The sequence below is a fragment of the Oncorhynchus masou genome, chromosome 11 (genome assembly GCF_036934945.1).
Source record: "Oncorhynchus masou masou isolate Uvic2021 chromosome 11, UVic_Omas_1.1, whole genome shotgun sequence".
NCBI lineage: Eukaryota > Metazoa > Chordata > Actinopteri > Salmoniformes > Salmonidae > Oncorhynchus > Oncorhynchus masou.
In genome coordinates this window covers 24,332,146-24,347,357 of record NC_088222.1, presented here as the reverse complement: position 1 = coordinate 24,347,357, position 15,212 = coordinate 24,332,146, and the positions used below count along the sequence as shown (strand labels likewise).

The following is a 15,212-nucleotide window of genomic DNA, read 5'->3' as shown; positions in this document are numbered from 1 at the left end:
CTTCACCCTCCTCCCACTCTCCATGGTGGTTCTCATCAATCCTTTCAAACACACATACCCTTAAACACAATACAAACTCTCCTTTTCAACATACTGTACATTCCCGTCTGTCTCTCTATTGATCAAGTAATACCACACATACCCTCTCTGTCTCTCTGAGTGCTCTATGTTATCCCCACCCCCAGGTGAGCTAGAGATGAAGTTCTCCTTTAAAAGGGAAAGGTTGTAGCATTCACTGGGGCTCTCTGGAGGTATCTTTCCAAGCTGATTTAACCACACTATTTTCTGGTAAGCATTATTACCAGTGAAATCAAGGAGAAGGAATTGAATTATGTTCAAGTCATCAGGGTTCCCTATAGGTAATTGTTTCTGAGCCAGTGACTGTGGCCAACAGCAGAGCACAAAGGCTGAGAGACACAAACAAGCCCTCAGCTGGAAAAATAAATAGCACATAGTCACAGAACCGTAATCAAGCAATGCACAAATTGCTATAGTCAAATATGCAGGCTGTATCAAACGCGCACAGAGCCCTAGACACACACTGAACTGTTATCAGATTGTATCAAAAACACACAGCTAATGAAATAAACCAAAAGTCATTATCAGATTCATTGGTCGTGTGTGCTCACGCAGGCAGTCGGAAATTGGGCTTTGTCAAAAACACACAAAGACCCGAAACAAATTAACAGGCTGACCCAAAACGTATGCATACAGTGCCATGATAACAGATACACTGTAGGCAGAGATGGGACGGCAAGTAGCATTGGTCCAGTAAGCGAAAGGTTGCTGGTCTGAATCCCTGAGCCGACATGGTAAAACATATGTTGATGTGCCCTTGAGCGTCACTCTGGATAAGGATGTCTGCCAAATGACTCAAATGTAATGTGGCCTATACATAGGCTTTAAGACATTGACACAAAGTGAGGATTAAATAAACAAATTCACAGAGAACCTTGATCAAAGACACCTGGCTTTATGAAGAGTAATTATCAAACACAGTGGCTTATTACACTCATAGATATAACACAAACTGTGTGTCGAAACTCAAATCTGACATATTAGCATTGCGCGCACAGATTTGGGTGTGTTTGAGGGAGTTTATGTATTTCACAGCGTGGGTCCCAGAGTGTAGTTGACAGCGTGTTCATTTGATGAGGTTTCTGTGTGTGTTCAAATTCACAGCCCAAACATTGCTTTCCATCTTTCTATTAACTATACTTCTCTGTGCCAAATGAATGTGTTAAAGATCTCTACACAAACATTTGATTAAGCTGATTGATTGATATCAGGGGGACAATGTTTTCTAGACAGCCCGATAACACACAGATAACAACATTCTCCCTGCTCTACTGATTTCTGGTTTAATCAGAGTAGCTGTTGGGCTTTATTGACAGAATCGACTGAATGTTGGCCACCACTGATACAATAGGTTGAGGCTAATTGAGGCTGTATCCATTATCTGGTGTTTAGTAGGAGACGTTTTCTCATAATGCTGACTTATTTCTGGAAATAAATTGCTGTTTGTTCGCACATCCTTCCCGGAACGTTCTGGGTCAGTGGGCCAGGTGTATGGCAAGTGTATCTAGTTATAGCCTCAGATACACATGGATGAGGAACAGAACCCAGACTGAGTATATGGACAGACAGTACCTTTATGACATGGTTTTTAAAATGTCTCATACTTGATAATGATGCCTTTGTATGATTAGATTAGATGAGTTTATTAGTCAAATGAACAGAGTCGTAGATGTATTCGTAGGGTACAGTGAAATGATTATGCTCCGAGCTCCTACAGTGCAGGTAAAAAAAATGTGAACGAGACAATACAAATAATAATAACAATCTCCTGTATACAACTGTAGCAATGACAAATGTTCATGTATAACCCAACTGTTCTGAGACACCAAGACGACTCCATGGCTATTCTAAATACTAATGGAACAACCAATACTATCCATGGTAGGAATTGTACAAAAAAAACAGGAAAACAAAATACAACAATGGATAAAGAAATAAACTACAAATACACTATGCCATTCAAGACAGGGAGAGTTGTAAAATAATTAGTATTCAACTTTATTGATAGTGTTTATAAAAATAGAAAATATAGCATTAGAAGGACAATTATTGGAATAATACCTCTTCAAATATAAGTAACTGGAACACAAAAGCACTCAGAAAAGGGAAATTACATAAGAATCAACATGGTAGTGATACAAACACAGCAAACAGAGGGCATAGAAGGCACAGTATGTGGGTATGTGTGGGTGTATTGTGATGGAAGAGGGGGTGTGTGTTTTTGTGATTGGAAAAGTGTGGTGAGTTAAGTGAGTGAAAAAGGAAAATGGTTGCAAATGCCAGAGCCCATGACCAAGAGAGTTTTCAATTGTGTGCAGATATGGGACATACATTTTAAAATAAATTACAAATAGTCGATTTATTTATTGTCCTATCATGATGGAACGGTCCCCAACCCTATACCCTAGACACATACCTGAGTGACCTTATGTGTTATAGGCATACTGCAAGTAGCCTTTACGCAGCCAAGACAAAAAGATAAACACGGTCAGAGACCCACTAAAGCAACACAGCCCCTTCAAGAGTCTGAGCCTGCCTGGCAGGGTTGGTCCAACAAAGCCAAAGCCACCGGGTGGATGAGCATAATATACAAGGAATTTCTCAAAGCTTGACAACCTTGTACCTAGCTTGTGTGTATTCTGGTGGAGTTCCCACCCAGGTGGCGGCAGTGCTGGCAACACTAGCTGCAGTAACCCATGGGGAAGGGGTCACACTCGAACAATCAGAGAGGGGGCAAATTATTGTGTCCCTGGTGGCACAAAATAATCAAAAGGTCTGACTGCTCAGACATGCTTGGGAAAATGGTCACAATGGAGTACAGCATGTGTGTCTTTCAGGGGAAAGGGGTGTATTTGAGCTCCATCAGCTTGGACTTTACATTGGTTAAGCAAATCTCCCCATTCTTGCTAAAAATACATACAGCTACAACTGTATGCACTTGCACATCAACTCTTCTCGAGTTGGGCTCAGGAAAGGAAAAACTATTGAACATCTGAGCTTGTGGTTGTTTGTGGGGAAAGGGTGGGGAGAGTGTGTGTGTATGTATCCCACATCTGTTGCTAAGGGGTAATAGTGTTAGAGACTGTATAGGATTAATCACAGTAATTGCTTGCCAAGAAAAACAAAATGTAATGCCAGTCCTGGTTTTAGGTAACATTCCTTCGTATGACTTGCCTACATTATTACACAAATTATTAGTTCATCGTGGAAATACATTAAGATATGCAAGTCTGAAGTTTACATACATTTTAGCCAAATACATTTAAACTCAGTTTTTCACAATTTCTGACATTAAATCCTAGTAACAAATTCCCTGTCTTAGGTCAGTTAGGATCACCACTTTATTTTAAGAATGTTAAATGTCAGAATAAAAGTAGAGGGAATTATTTATTTCCCCTTCAATTTCTTTCATCACATTCCCAGTGGGTCAGAAGTTTACATACACTCAATTCGCATTTCGTAGCATTTCCTTTAAATTGTTTAACTTGGGTCAAACATTTTGGAAAACCTTCCACAAGCTTCCCACAATAAGTTGGGTGAATTTGGTCCCATTCCTCCTGACAGAGCTGTTGTAACTGAGTCAGGTTTGTAGGCCTCCTTGCTCGCACACACTTTTTCAGTTCTGCCCACGAATGTTCTATAGGATTGAGGTTGGGGCTTTGTGATGGCCACTCCAATACCTGGACTTTGTTGTCCTTAAGCCATTTTGCCACAACTTTGCGTGTACGCTTGGGGTCATTGTCCACTTGGAAGACCCATTTGCGACCAAGCTTTAACTTCCTGACTGATGTCTTGAGATGTTGCTTCAATATATCAACATAATTGTCCTACCTCATGATGCCATCTATTTTGGGAAGTACACCAGTCCCTCCTGCAGCAAATCACCCCCACAACATGATGCTGCCACCCCCGTTCATCATGATTGGGATGGTGTTCTTCAGCTTGCAAGCCCCGCCCCCCCTTTTCCTCCAAACATAACGATGGCATTATGGCGAAACAGTTCTATTTTTGTTTCATCAGACCAGGAGACATTTCTCCAAAAAGTACGATCTTTGTCCCCATGTGCAGTTGCAAACCATAGTCTGGCTTTTTTATGGCAGTTTTGGAGCAGTGGCTTCTTCCTTGCTAAGCGGCCTTTCAGGTTATGTCGATATAGGACTCGTTTTACTGTGGATATAGATATTTTTGTGCCTGTTTCTTCCTCCAGCATCTTCACAATGTACATTGCTGTTGATCTGGGATTGATTTGCACTTTTCACAGCAAAGTACTTTCATCTCTAGGAGACATAACGCATCTCCTTCCTGAGTGGTATGACGGCCGCGTGGTCCCATGGTGTTTATACTTGCGTACTATTGTTTGTACAGATGAACGTGGTACCTTCAGGCGTTTGGAAATTGTTCCCAAGGATGAAACAGACAGGTGGAGGTCTACATTTTTTTCTGAGGTCTTGGCTGATTTCTTTTGATTTTCCCATGATGTCAAGAAAAGAGGCACTGAGTTTGAAAGCAGGACTTTGAAATGCATCCACATGTACACCTCCAATTGACTCAAATGGTGTCAATTAGCCTATCAGAAGCTTCTAAAGCTTCTAAAGACATGTGTTCTGGAATTTTCAAAGCTGTTTAAAGGCACAGTCAACTTAGTGTATGTAAACTTCTGACCCACTGGAATTGTGATACAGTGAATTATAAGTGAAATAATCTGTCTGTAAACAATTGTTGGAAAAATTACTTGTGTCATGCACAAAGTAGATGTTCTATCCGACTGTAGTTTGTTAACAAGGAATTTGTGGAGTGGTTGAAAAACAAGTTTTAATGACTCCAACCTAAGTGTATGTAAACCTCCGACTTCAACTGTATATATATATACATATATATACACAGTGGCACAAAAAAGTATTTAGTCAGCCACCAATTGTGCAAGTTCTCCCACTTAAAAAGACGAGAGAGGCCTGTAATTTTCATCATAGGCTAGGCCACTCCAGGACCATGAAATGCTTCTTACGAAGCCACTCCTTCGTTGCCCGGGTGGTGTGTTTGCGATCATTATCATGCTGAAAGACCCCGCCACGTTTCATCTTCAATGCCCTTGCTGATGGAAGGAGGTTTTCACTCCAAATCTCACAATACATGGCCCCATTCATTCTTTCCTTTACACGGATCAGTCGTCCTGGTCCCTTTGCAGAAAAACAGCCCCAAAGCATGATGTTTCCACCCCCATGCTTCACAGTAGCTATGGTGTTCTTTGGATGCAACTCAGCATTCTTTGTCCTCCAAACACGACGAGTTGAGTTTTTACCAAAAAGTTATATTTTGGTTTCATCTGACCATATGACACATTTTTGCTTCTGAGTAACCTGGTCACACGGCATAAGACAAAGAGCCTCTGAGATTGACCACAGTTCTTCAGCCCACCCTGTTCTTTTACTATCTTCCAAGGGCACGGCTGTGGGGAAAAAGAAATGAATGGAAGCTAGCTTGGTAGAGAAAGGAGTAACAGAACTGCCGTTATTGCTTTTTTTGTGCGCATTGACATGATACACCTGGCCTGCAAGAAGAAAACAAGGTAGCTTATGATGCCATGATCTGTGGGGAGGGGTGGAACCAACTATGTCTAAGCAGTTTTGGGGTTTCTTTATCAACCCCTTGAGTTTCTGTATTATTCGAGCACTCAATCGATTCACCCTATATAGTGAATTTGAGGATGCAGGGTAAACTAGTGGTTAGAGTGTTGGACTAATAACCAAAAGGTTGCAAATTCAAAACCCCATTCTGCCCCTGTACAGGCAGTTAACCCACTGTTCCTAGGCTGTCATTGAAAATAAGAAATTGTTCTTAAAACGTCTCTGGGACGTGAGCATCCCACCTCTCAACAGCCAGTGAAACTGCAGGGCGCCAAATTCAAAACAACAGAAATCCCATAATTAAAATTCCTCAAACATATAAGTATTTTACACCATTTTAAAGATACAATTCTCATTAATCCAACCACAGTGTCTGATTTCAAAAACACTTTTCGGCGAAAGCAGAACATATCATTCATTATGTTAGGTCTGAACCAAGTCACAGAAAGCATTCAGCCATTTTCCAACCAATGAGTGGATTCACAATAAGCAGAAATAAAGATAAAATGAATCACTAACCTTTGATGATCTTCATCAGATAACACTCATAGGACTTCATGTTACACAATACATGTATGTTTTGTTCGGTAAAGTTCATATTTATATCCAAAAATCTTATTTTACATTGGCGCATTACGTTCAGTAGTTCCAAAGCATCTGGTGATTTTTGCGGAAAGCCACATCAAGTTATAGAAATACTCATAATAGATGTTGATGAAAATACCAGAATTATGCACTGAATTATAGATACACTTCTCCTTAATGCAACCGCTGTGTCAGATATTTTTTAAACTTTACCGAAAAAGCATAATCTGAGTATGGCGCTCAGCAGTCGAGAGTAATGGAGAGGGTAGAAGGGTAGTAAGTTTCAAGTTTCTCGGCGTACACATCACGGACAAACTGAATTGGTCCACCCACACAGGCTGCGCTTCTTCAACCTCAGGAGGCTGAAGAAATTTGGCTTGTCACCAAAAGCACTCACAAACTTCTACAGATACACAATCGAGAGCATCCTGTCAGGCTGTATCACCGCCTGGTACGGCAACTGCTCCGCCCACAACCGTATGGCTCTCCAGAGGGTAGTGGGTCTGCACAACACATCACACATTGAATGGCTGCTGCCAACATACTGACTCAACTCCAGCCACTTTAATAATGGAATTGATGTAAAAAAAATGTATCACTAGCTACTTTAAACAATGCCACTCAATATAATGTTTACATACCCTACATTACTCATCTCATATGTATATACTATACTGTATACCATCTACTGCATCTTGCCTATGCCGTTCTGTACCATCACTCATTCATATATCTTTATCCCTTTACACTTGTGTGTATAAGGTAGTAGTTGTAGAATTGTTAGGTTAGATTACTCTTTGGTTATTACTGCATTGTCGGAACTAGAAGCACAACCATTTCGCTACACTCGCATTAACATCTGCTAACCATGTGTATGTGACGAATAATATTTGATTTGATTTGACAAAATCAAGCCAAACAGATTTCCTCCATGTTGGAGTCAACAGATGTCTGAATAACATGATCAATTTTCACTTACCTTTGATGATCTTCATCAGAATGAACTCCCAGGAATCCTAGGTCCATAATAAATGCTTGTTCTGTTCGATAATGTCCATCATATATGTCGTTCAGTACACAATCTAAACTCACCAAGAGCACTCACTGGTTTCAGACGAAAAGTCAAAAAAAAATCCATTACAGTCCATAGCAACATGTTAAACTTTGTTAAGAATCAATCTTTAGGGTGTTTTTAACATAAATCTTCATTAATGTTACAACCGGACAATTCCTTTGTCTGTAGAAATGAAGTGGAACATAGCTACCTTTCACGTGAGTGCGCCAGACTGAGGCTGTGGCACTCTGCCAGACTACTCACTCAAAGAGCTCTTATGAGCGCCTCCTTTAGAGTAGAATCCTCAAAACTGTTTCTAAATACTGTTGACATCTAGTGGAAGCCTTAGGAAGTGAAACATAGCTAATATTGCACTGTATCTTCAATGGGGGCTGAGTTGGTTGGATTTCTTCTCAGGTTTTTGCCTGCCATATGAGTTCTGTTATACTCACATACATCATTCAAACAGTTTTGGAAACTTCAGCATGTTTTCTATCCATATCTACTAATTATATGCACATTCTAGCTTTTACAGCTCAGTAGCAGGCAGCTTAATTTGGGTACATTTTTCATCCAAAATTCCCAAACTTCCCCCTACCCCAAATAAGTTTTAACTGTCTTGCCTAGTTAAATTAAGGTAAATATGTGTGTGTTGCTCCCTTGTTAACAATAATTTAATAAAGTGTTTGATTGCTTGAAGAATTATCCAACTTTCTCCTGATTCTTTAGAACTTCCACGACAGTATTCATATCCCAAAAGAAATATAAAGTTAGCTAAAGTAGATAAGATCGGGCATCTGAGTGGCGCAGCGGTCTAAGGCACTGCATCGCAGTGCTAGCTCCGTCACTACAGATCCTGGTTTGATTCCAGGCTGCTTCGCAGCCGGCCGCAACGGGGAGACCCATGAGGCGGCACACAATTAGCCCAGCTTCATCCAGCTGGGTTGTCCTTGTCCCATCATGCTCTAGCAACTCCTGTGGCAGGCCCAGTGCACGCTGACACTGTCGCCAGGTGTACAGTGTTTTCTCAGACACATTGGTGTGACTGGCTTCCGGGTGAAGCGAGCATTGTTTCAAGAAGCAGTGTGACTTGGTGGGGTCGTGTTTCAGAGGACGCACGGCTCTCGACCTTCACCTCTCCCGAGTCCATATGGGAATTGTAGCGATGGGACAAGACTATAACTACCAATTGGACATCACAAAATTGTGGAGAAAAAGGTGTAAAAAATGAAATAAATAGAAAGGAAGATAAGATCTTGCTCCTATGGAAAGGAAATACCTGCCTAATGACTTGTTTAAAAAAAATATTCAGTCTTATTTGGAATGGCAAGGCAAACAAAATTAAATAGGGCTATTTATATAACGGATATAAACTCGAGGGGGAAGAAATGATTAAATATGAAAGCATTAGACCTCTAACTAAAGGCTTCAGTCATACAAAAGCTACCAAACTGGTTATCTAGCAGATTAGTAGGAGTGGCACACCCGTGTTCAAGAATGGCCTTTTTTCCCTTTATTCAGATTACAACCGTTCACTTTTGGCTATTTGAAAATGAAATCTACAAAAGATTTATTTAAACAAGTCATAGAAAATTGGTTACAATTTCTATTTAATCCACCAGAAATGACAGAACAAATATTATGGTTAAACTCAAATACACTAATTGATAGAAAAAAAACATGTTTAAAAACGGTATAATCTTTGTCAATTATATGATAAATAGGACTGGAGGAGTTGTCACACACCCAACAGACAAAAATACATGGAAATGTCTGCCCAAAATTACCGCAACAATGTAAGAGACAAGTGTAAGGGGAAGAAAGTAAGGTACTTGTCTGTCAGCCCTGCATTACATACCAACATTGGGTAAAGAAAATTGTGATAAATAAAAAAATATACTTTAATTTAGGGCCAAAAACATGGTTGGGAAGAGATTTTGTATGTACCGATTCCATGGCACATGATTTATAAACTGTTATTTTTTTTATCTAGGGACAAATTGTGAATGTCACGAATCCTGCCGAAGATGGTGCCTCTTCCTGTTCGGGCGGCGCTCGGCGGTCGTCGTCGCCGGCCTACTAGCTGCCATCGATTCCCTTTTTTGTTTCTGTTAGTTTGGTCTGATTGGTTTTGTTTGTGGGCTATTTAAGGGCACTCGGCCCGACGGCTATTGTGCGGGCATGTTTTCTGTTCATGGTGTTGGAATATTTGTGGATTCTATTTTTCCGGACAGTTTAGTCCTGTTTGTTTGGACTGGTTATCTCATGCGCCCTTGTGTTTGGCATGTCTGTTTTTCACTGTCTTTGGAATAAAGATCCACAATCCCACTACTCCTAGAAGCCTTAACAGTGTAAGAGTTTTTTCACTTAAATTTTTATACAAAATATTACACCCAATAGAATGTTATATACTGTATATGGGGGATACAACCATCCTAACTTTTGCTGCGAAGATACAGAATCATTAGATAATTTGTTTTGGTACACTCCATATGTAGCTTGTTTTTTGTCGCAGGTTTAGGAGTTAATAACTTTGCAAATGGCACTGCTGTGTCCTAGTCAATCCATCAATAATATAAAAATAATATCTGCAAAAAATTTTATTTAACTTACAATCTGTAGAAACTATGAGAATAGAACGGTTCAGAACTTTTGTGAAACATCACAGCACAGTTGAAAAATATATGGCAACTGGATGGTGTTCAGAGATAGATTGGAAGGGTTGAGGATAGCTAAAGAATGGGACAAAAAAACAAACAAAATATAACTAATGTAAAATACTGTGTCCGTAAAATATATGTAGTATGTATAAACTGGAAGTAGAAGTGTTGTTGTCTATTAGATTACTCCAATTAGGGAAGGATTGTAGGGTTAGGTTTAAAATAATAAAGTAAAATGTATTATAAAAAATAAAACTTATAAATATATTTATTTATTGAGTACCTGCCAAAAGTTTGGACACACCTACTCATTTTTTTTACATTGCAGAATAAAAGTGAACACACCATGCTTCTACACCTGCATTGCTTGCTGTTTGGGGTTTTAGGCTGGGTTACTGTACAGCACTTTGAGATATCAGCTGATGTACGAAGGGCTATATAAATAAATTTGATTTGATTTGACATCAAACTATGAAATAACACATATGAAATCATGTAGTAACCAACAAAGTGTTAAACAATTTTAAATATATTTTAGATTCTGCAAAATAGCCTTGATGACAGCTTTGTACACACTTGGCATTCTCTCAACCAGCTTCATCTGTAATGCTTTTCCCCGATAGCCTTGAAGGAGTTCCTGCATATGTTGAACACTTGGTGGCTGCTTTTCCTTCACTCTGCGATTCAACTCATCCCGAACCATCTTAATTGGATTGAGGTCAGGGGATTGTGGAGGCCTGGTCATCTGATGTAGCACTCCATCACTCTCCTTCTTTGTCAAATAGTCCTTACACAGCCTGGAGGTGTGTTGGGTCATTGTCCTGTTGAAAATCAGCATATCTGTCACGATCGTCGTAAGTCCATTCGGACCAAAGCGCAGCGTGATGGGTTCCACATGTTTATTGACATGAAACGCACAAAAGAATTACCCGCAAACGATACGTGAAGCCATGGGGTGCTCACAGGCAACTACACACAAAAACGATCCCACAAAACACAGTAGGGAAATGGCTGCCTAAATATGATCCCCAATCAGAGACAACGATAAACAGCTGCCTCTGATTGGGAACCATACCAGGCCAAAATATAAATAAACACACTCGATCACCCACCCTAGTCACACCCTGATCTAATCAAAATAAAGAATAAAAAGGCTCTCTATGGTCATGGAGTGATAATATCGCTGCAAAATGCTGTGGTAGCCATGCTGGTTAAGTGTGCCTTGAATTTGAAAGAAATCACTGATAGTGCCACCAGCAAAGCATCCCCACACCATCACACCTTCTCCTCCATGCTTCACCGTGGGAATCACACATGCGGAGATAATCCATCCACCTACTCTTCATCTCACAAAGACACAACAGTCATTTGGACTCATCAGACCAAAGGACAGATTTCCACCGGAATAATTTACATTGCTCGTGTTTCTTGGCCCAAGCAAGTCTAACTTCTTCTTGTTAGTGTCCTTTAGTAGTGGTTTCTTTCCAGCAATTCGACCATGAAAGCCTGATTCATGCATTCCCCTCTTAAGAGTTGATGTTGAGATAAATTTGTTACTTGAACTCTATGAAGCATTTATTTGAAGAAACCATAAAAGTTATTGAAATGTTCCACATTGACTGACCTTCATGTCTTAACGTAATGGACTGTCGTTTCTCTTTGGTTATTTGAGCTGATATTGCCATAATATTGAGTTTGGGTTTTACCAAATAGGTCTATCTTTGCGTATACCACCCCTACCTTGTCACAACACAACTAATTGGCTCAAACGCATTAAGTGAAAAGTTATATTGTGGAATTTCTTTCCAAGGCACACCTGTTAATTGAAATTCATTCCAGGTGACTACCTCATGAAGCTGGTTGAGGAGAATGCCAAGAGTGTGCAAAGCTGTCATCAAGGCAAAGATCTGCAAAATAGCTGGCACGTCACCAATTTACACAAACCCCTGACTCAAACACCATGATCCAGAATCTATTGGATGCTGTTTTTGGACAGTTTGCACATTCGGATGAAAATGATTATTAATTAATATCATTACCCCTTTTGACATTCTTTGCCCATGGGAGAAGTATATTCCCCCTCCCCCCTCCCCTTTTAGCCAGGTATATACTGATCGTCTTTTCTTATTATCTGCTTAGCCATTACAATTATAACTGGCTATACTAATTTCCCCATTTACCAAAATTAGATACATGTTTCAATACTATTTATCATAAAATATGTTTGTAAACTTAACAATTCCATAATGATTGAGTGTCCATGATTGAGTGTCCATTCCGTACATATATTTTCACTGCTGCTGAGAAAACCTCAAATTGTTCTCCACTAATCCACCCGCTAACCCCTGTCCACCTGTATCCTAGGGCCTTTGAGAGATTGGGACCCATACTTTAAAAAGAGCGCACACAGTGCCACCTACAAAACAGAAGCAGGTTAACAGCCAAAAGCATTTCCAATGCCCTCACCTATATTGTATTATATACTGTCATTTAAATATATATATACATACATACACAGTTGAAGTCAGAAGTTTACATACACTTAGGTTGGAATCATTAAAACTTGTTTTTCAACCACTCCACAAATTTCTTGTTAACAAACTACAGTTTTGGTAAGCCGGTTAGCACATCTACTTTCTGCATGACAAGTCATTTTTCCAACAATTGTTTACAGTCAGATTATTTGACTTATAATTCACTGTATCACAATTCCAGTGGGTCAAAAGATTACATACACTAAGTTTACTACCTTTAAACAGCTTGGAAAATTCCAGAAGATTATGTCATGGCTTTAGAAGCTTCTGATAGGCTAATTGACAACATTTGAGTCAATTGGAGGTGTACCTGTGGATGCATTTCAAGGCCTACCTTCAAACTCAGTGCCTCTTTGCTTGACATCATGGGAAAATCAAAAGAAATCAGCCAAGGCCTCAGAAAAAAATAGTAGACCTCCACATGTCTGGTTCAACGTTGGGAGCAATTTCCAAACACCTGAAGGTACCACGTTCATCTATACAAACAATAGTACACAAGTATAAACATCATGGGACCAAGCAGGCGTCATACCGCTCAGGAAGGAGACGCGTTCTGTCTCCTAGAGATGAACGTACTTTGGTGGGGAAAGTGCAAATAAATCCCAGAACAACAGCATAGGACCTTGTGAAGATGCTAGAGGAAACAGGTTTGAAAGTATCTATATCCATATAACCTGAAAGGCCACTCAGCAAGGAAGAAGCCACTGCTGCAAAACCGCCATAAAAAAGCCAGACTATGGTTTACAACTGCACATGGGGACAAAGATTGTACTTTTTGGTCTGGTCTGATGAAAAATAGAACTGTTTGGCCATAATGACCATCGTTATGTTTGGAGGAAAAACGGGGAGGCTTGCAAGCTGAAAACACCATCCCAACCGTGAAAGACGGGGGTGGCAGCATCATGTTGTGGGGTGCTTTGCTGCAGGAGGGACAGGTGCACTTCACAAAATAGATTAAATCATGAGGTAGGAAAATGATGTTGATATATTGAAGCAGCATCTCAAGACATTAGATAGGAAGTTAAAGCTTGGTCGCAAATGGGTCTTCCAAATGGACAATGACCCCAAGCATACTTCCAAAGTTGTGACAAAATGTCTTAAGGACAACAAAGTCAATGTATTGGATTGGCCATCACAAAACCCTGACCTCAATCCTATAGAAAATGTGTGGGCAGAACTGAAAAATCATGTGCGTGCCAGGAGGCCTAGAAAACCTGACTCAGAAAAATGCATGTCAAAAATGTTATAAATTGATTTGCATTTTAATGAGGGAAATAAGTATTTGACCCGCTCTCAATCAGAAAGATTTCTGGCTCCCAGGTGTCTTTTATACAGGTAACGAGCTGAGATTAGGAGCACACTCTTTAAGGGTGTGCTCTAATCTCAGTTTGTTACCAGGGAAGTCAGGAACCAATACACGCACTCAGTCAGGAAAGCTAAGGCCAGCTTCTTCAGGCAGAAATTTGCATCCTGTAGCTCCAACTCCAAAAAGTTCTGGGACACTGTGAAGTCCATGGAGAACAAGAGCACCTCCTCCCAGCTGCCCACTGCACTGAGGCTAGGTAACACGGTCACCACCGATAAATCCATGATTATCGAAAACTTCAACAAGCATTTCTCAACGGCTGGCCATGCCTTCCGCCTGGCTACTCCAACCTCGGCCAACAGCTCCGCCCCCCCCCCGCAGCTACTCGCCCAAGCCTCTCCAGGTTCTCCTTTACCCAAATCCAGATAGCAGATGTTCTGAAAGAGCTGCAAAACCTGGACCCATACAAATCAGCTGGGCTTGACAATCTGGACCCTCTATTTCTGAAACTATCCGCCGCCATTGTCGCAACCCCTATTACCAGCCTGTTCAACTTCTCTTTCATATCGTCTGAGATCCCCAAGGATTGGAAAGCTGCCGCAGTCATCCCCTTCTTCAAAGGGGGAGACACCCTGGACCCAAACTGTTACAGACCTATATCCATCCTGCCCTGCCTATCTAAGGTCTTCGAAAGCCAAGTCAACAAACAGGTCACTGACCATCTCAAATCACACCGTGCCTTCTCCGCTGTGCAATCTGGTTTCCGAGCCGGTCACGCGTGCACCTCAGCCACGCTCAAGGTACTAAACGATATCATAACGGCCATCGATAAAAGACAGTAAAGTGCAGCCGTCTTCATCGACCTTGCCAAGGCTTTCGACTCTGTCAATCACCATATTCTTATCGGCAGACTCAGTAGCCTCGGTTTTTCTGATGACTGCCTTGCCTGGTTTACCAACTACTTTGCAGACAGAGTTCAGTGTGTCAAATCGGAGGGCATGCTGTCCGGTCCTCTGGCAGTCTCTATGGGGGTGCCACAGGGTTCAATTCTCGGGCCGAATCTTTTCTCTGTATATATCAATGATGTTGCTCTTGCTGCGGGCGATTCCCTGATCCACCTCTACGCAGACGACACCATTCTATATACTTCCGGCCCGTCCTTGGACACTGTGCTATCTAACCTACAAACGAGCTTCAATGCCATACAACACTCCTTCCGTGGCCTCCAACTGCTCTTAAACGCTAGTAAAACCAAATGCATGCTTTTCAACTGTTCGCTGCCTGCACCCGCATGCCTGACTAGTATCACCACCCTGGATGGTTCCGACCTTGAATATGTGGACATCTATAAGACACCTAGACACCTAGGTG

At 40.9% G+C, this 15,212-nt stretch overlaps 1 protein-coding gene across 3 annotated transcripts in view; it reads right to left on the bottom strand.

Moving 5' to 3' along the window:
• LOC135548370 (protocadherin-1-like) overlaps positions 1 to 15,212 on the bottom strand; it is a 142,672-nt gene that overhangs the window by 94,450 nt on the left and 33,010 nt on the right. Inside the window, exon 4 of one of the 3 annotated variants that reach the window (XM_064977903.1) lies at positions 10,753 to 10,822. The exons of the other annotated variants lie outside the window; for them this stretch is intronic. Within the exon in view, the coding sequence (XP_064833975.1) occupies positions 10,790 to 10,822 (33 nt within the window). The 3' untranslated portion in view covers positions 10,753 to 10,789. Of the gene's footprint in view, positions 1 to 10,752; positions 10,823 to 15,212 lie in introns of those variants that run through there. 3 annotated transcript variants of the gene reach the window in all.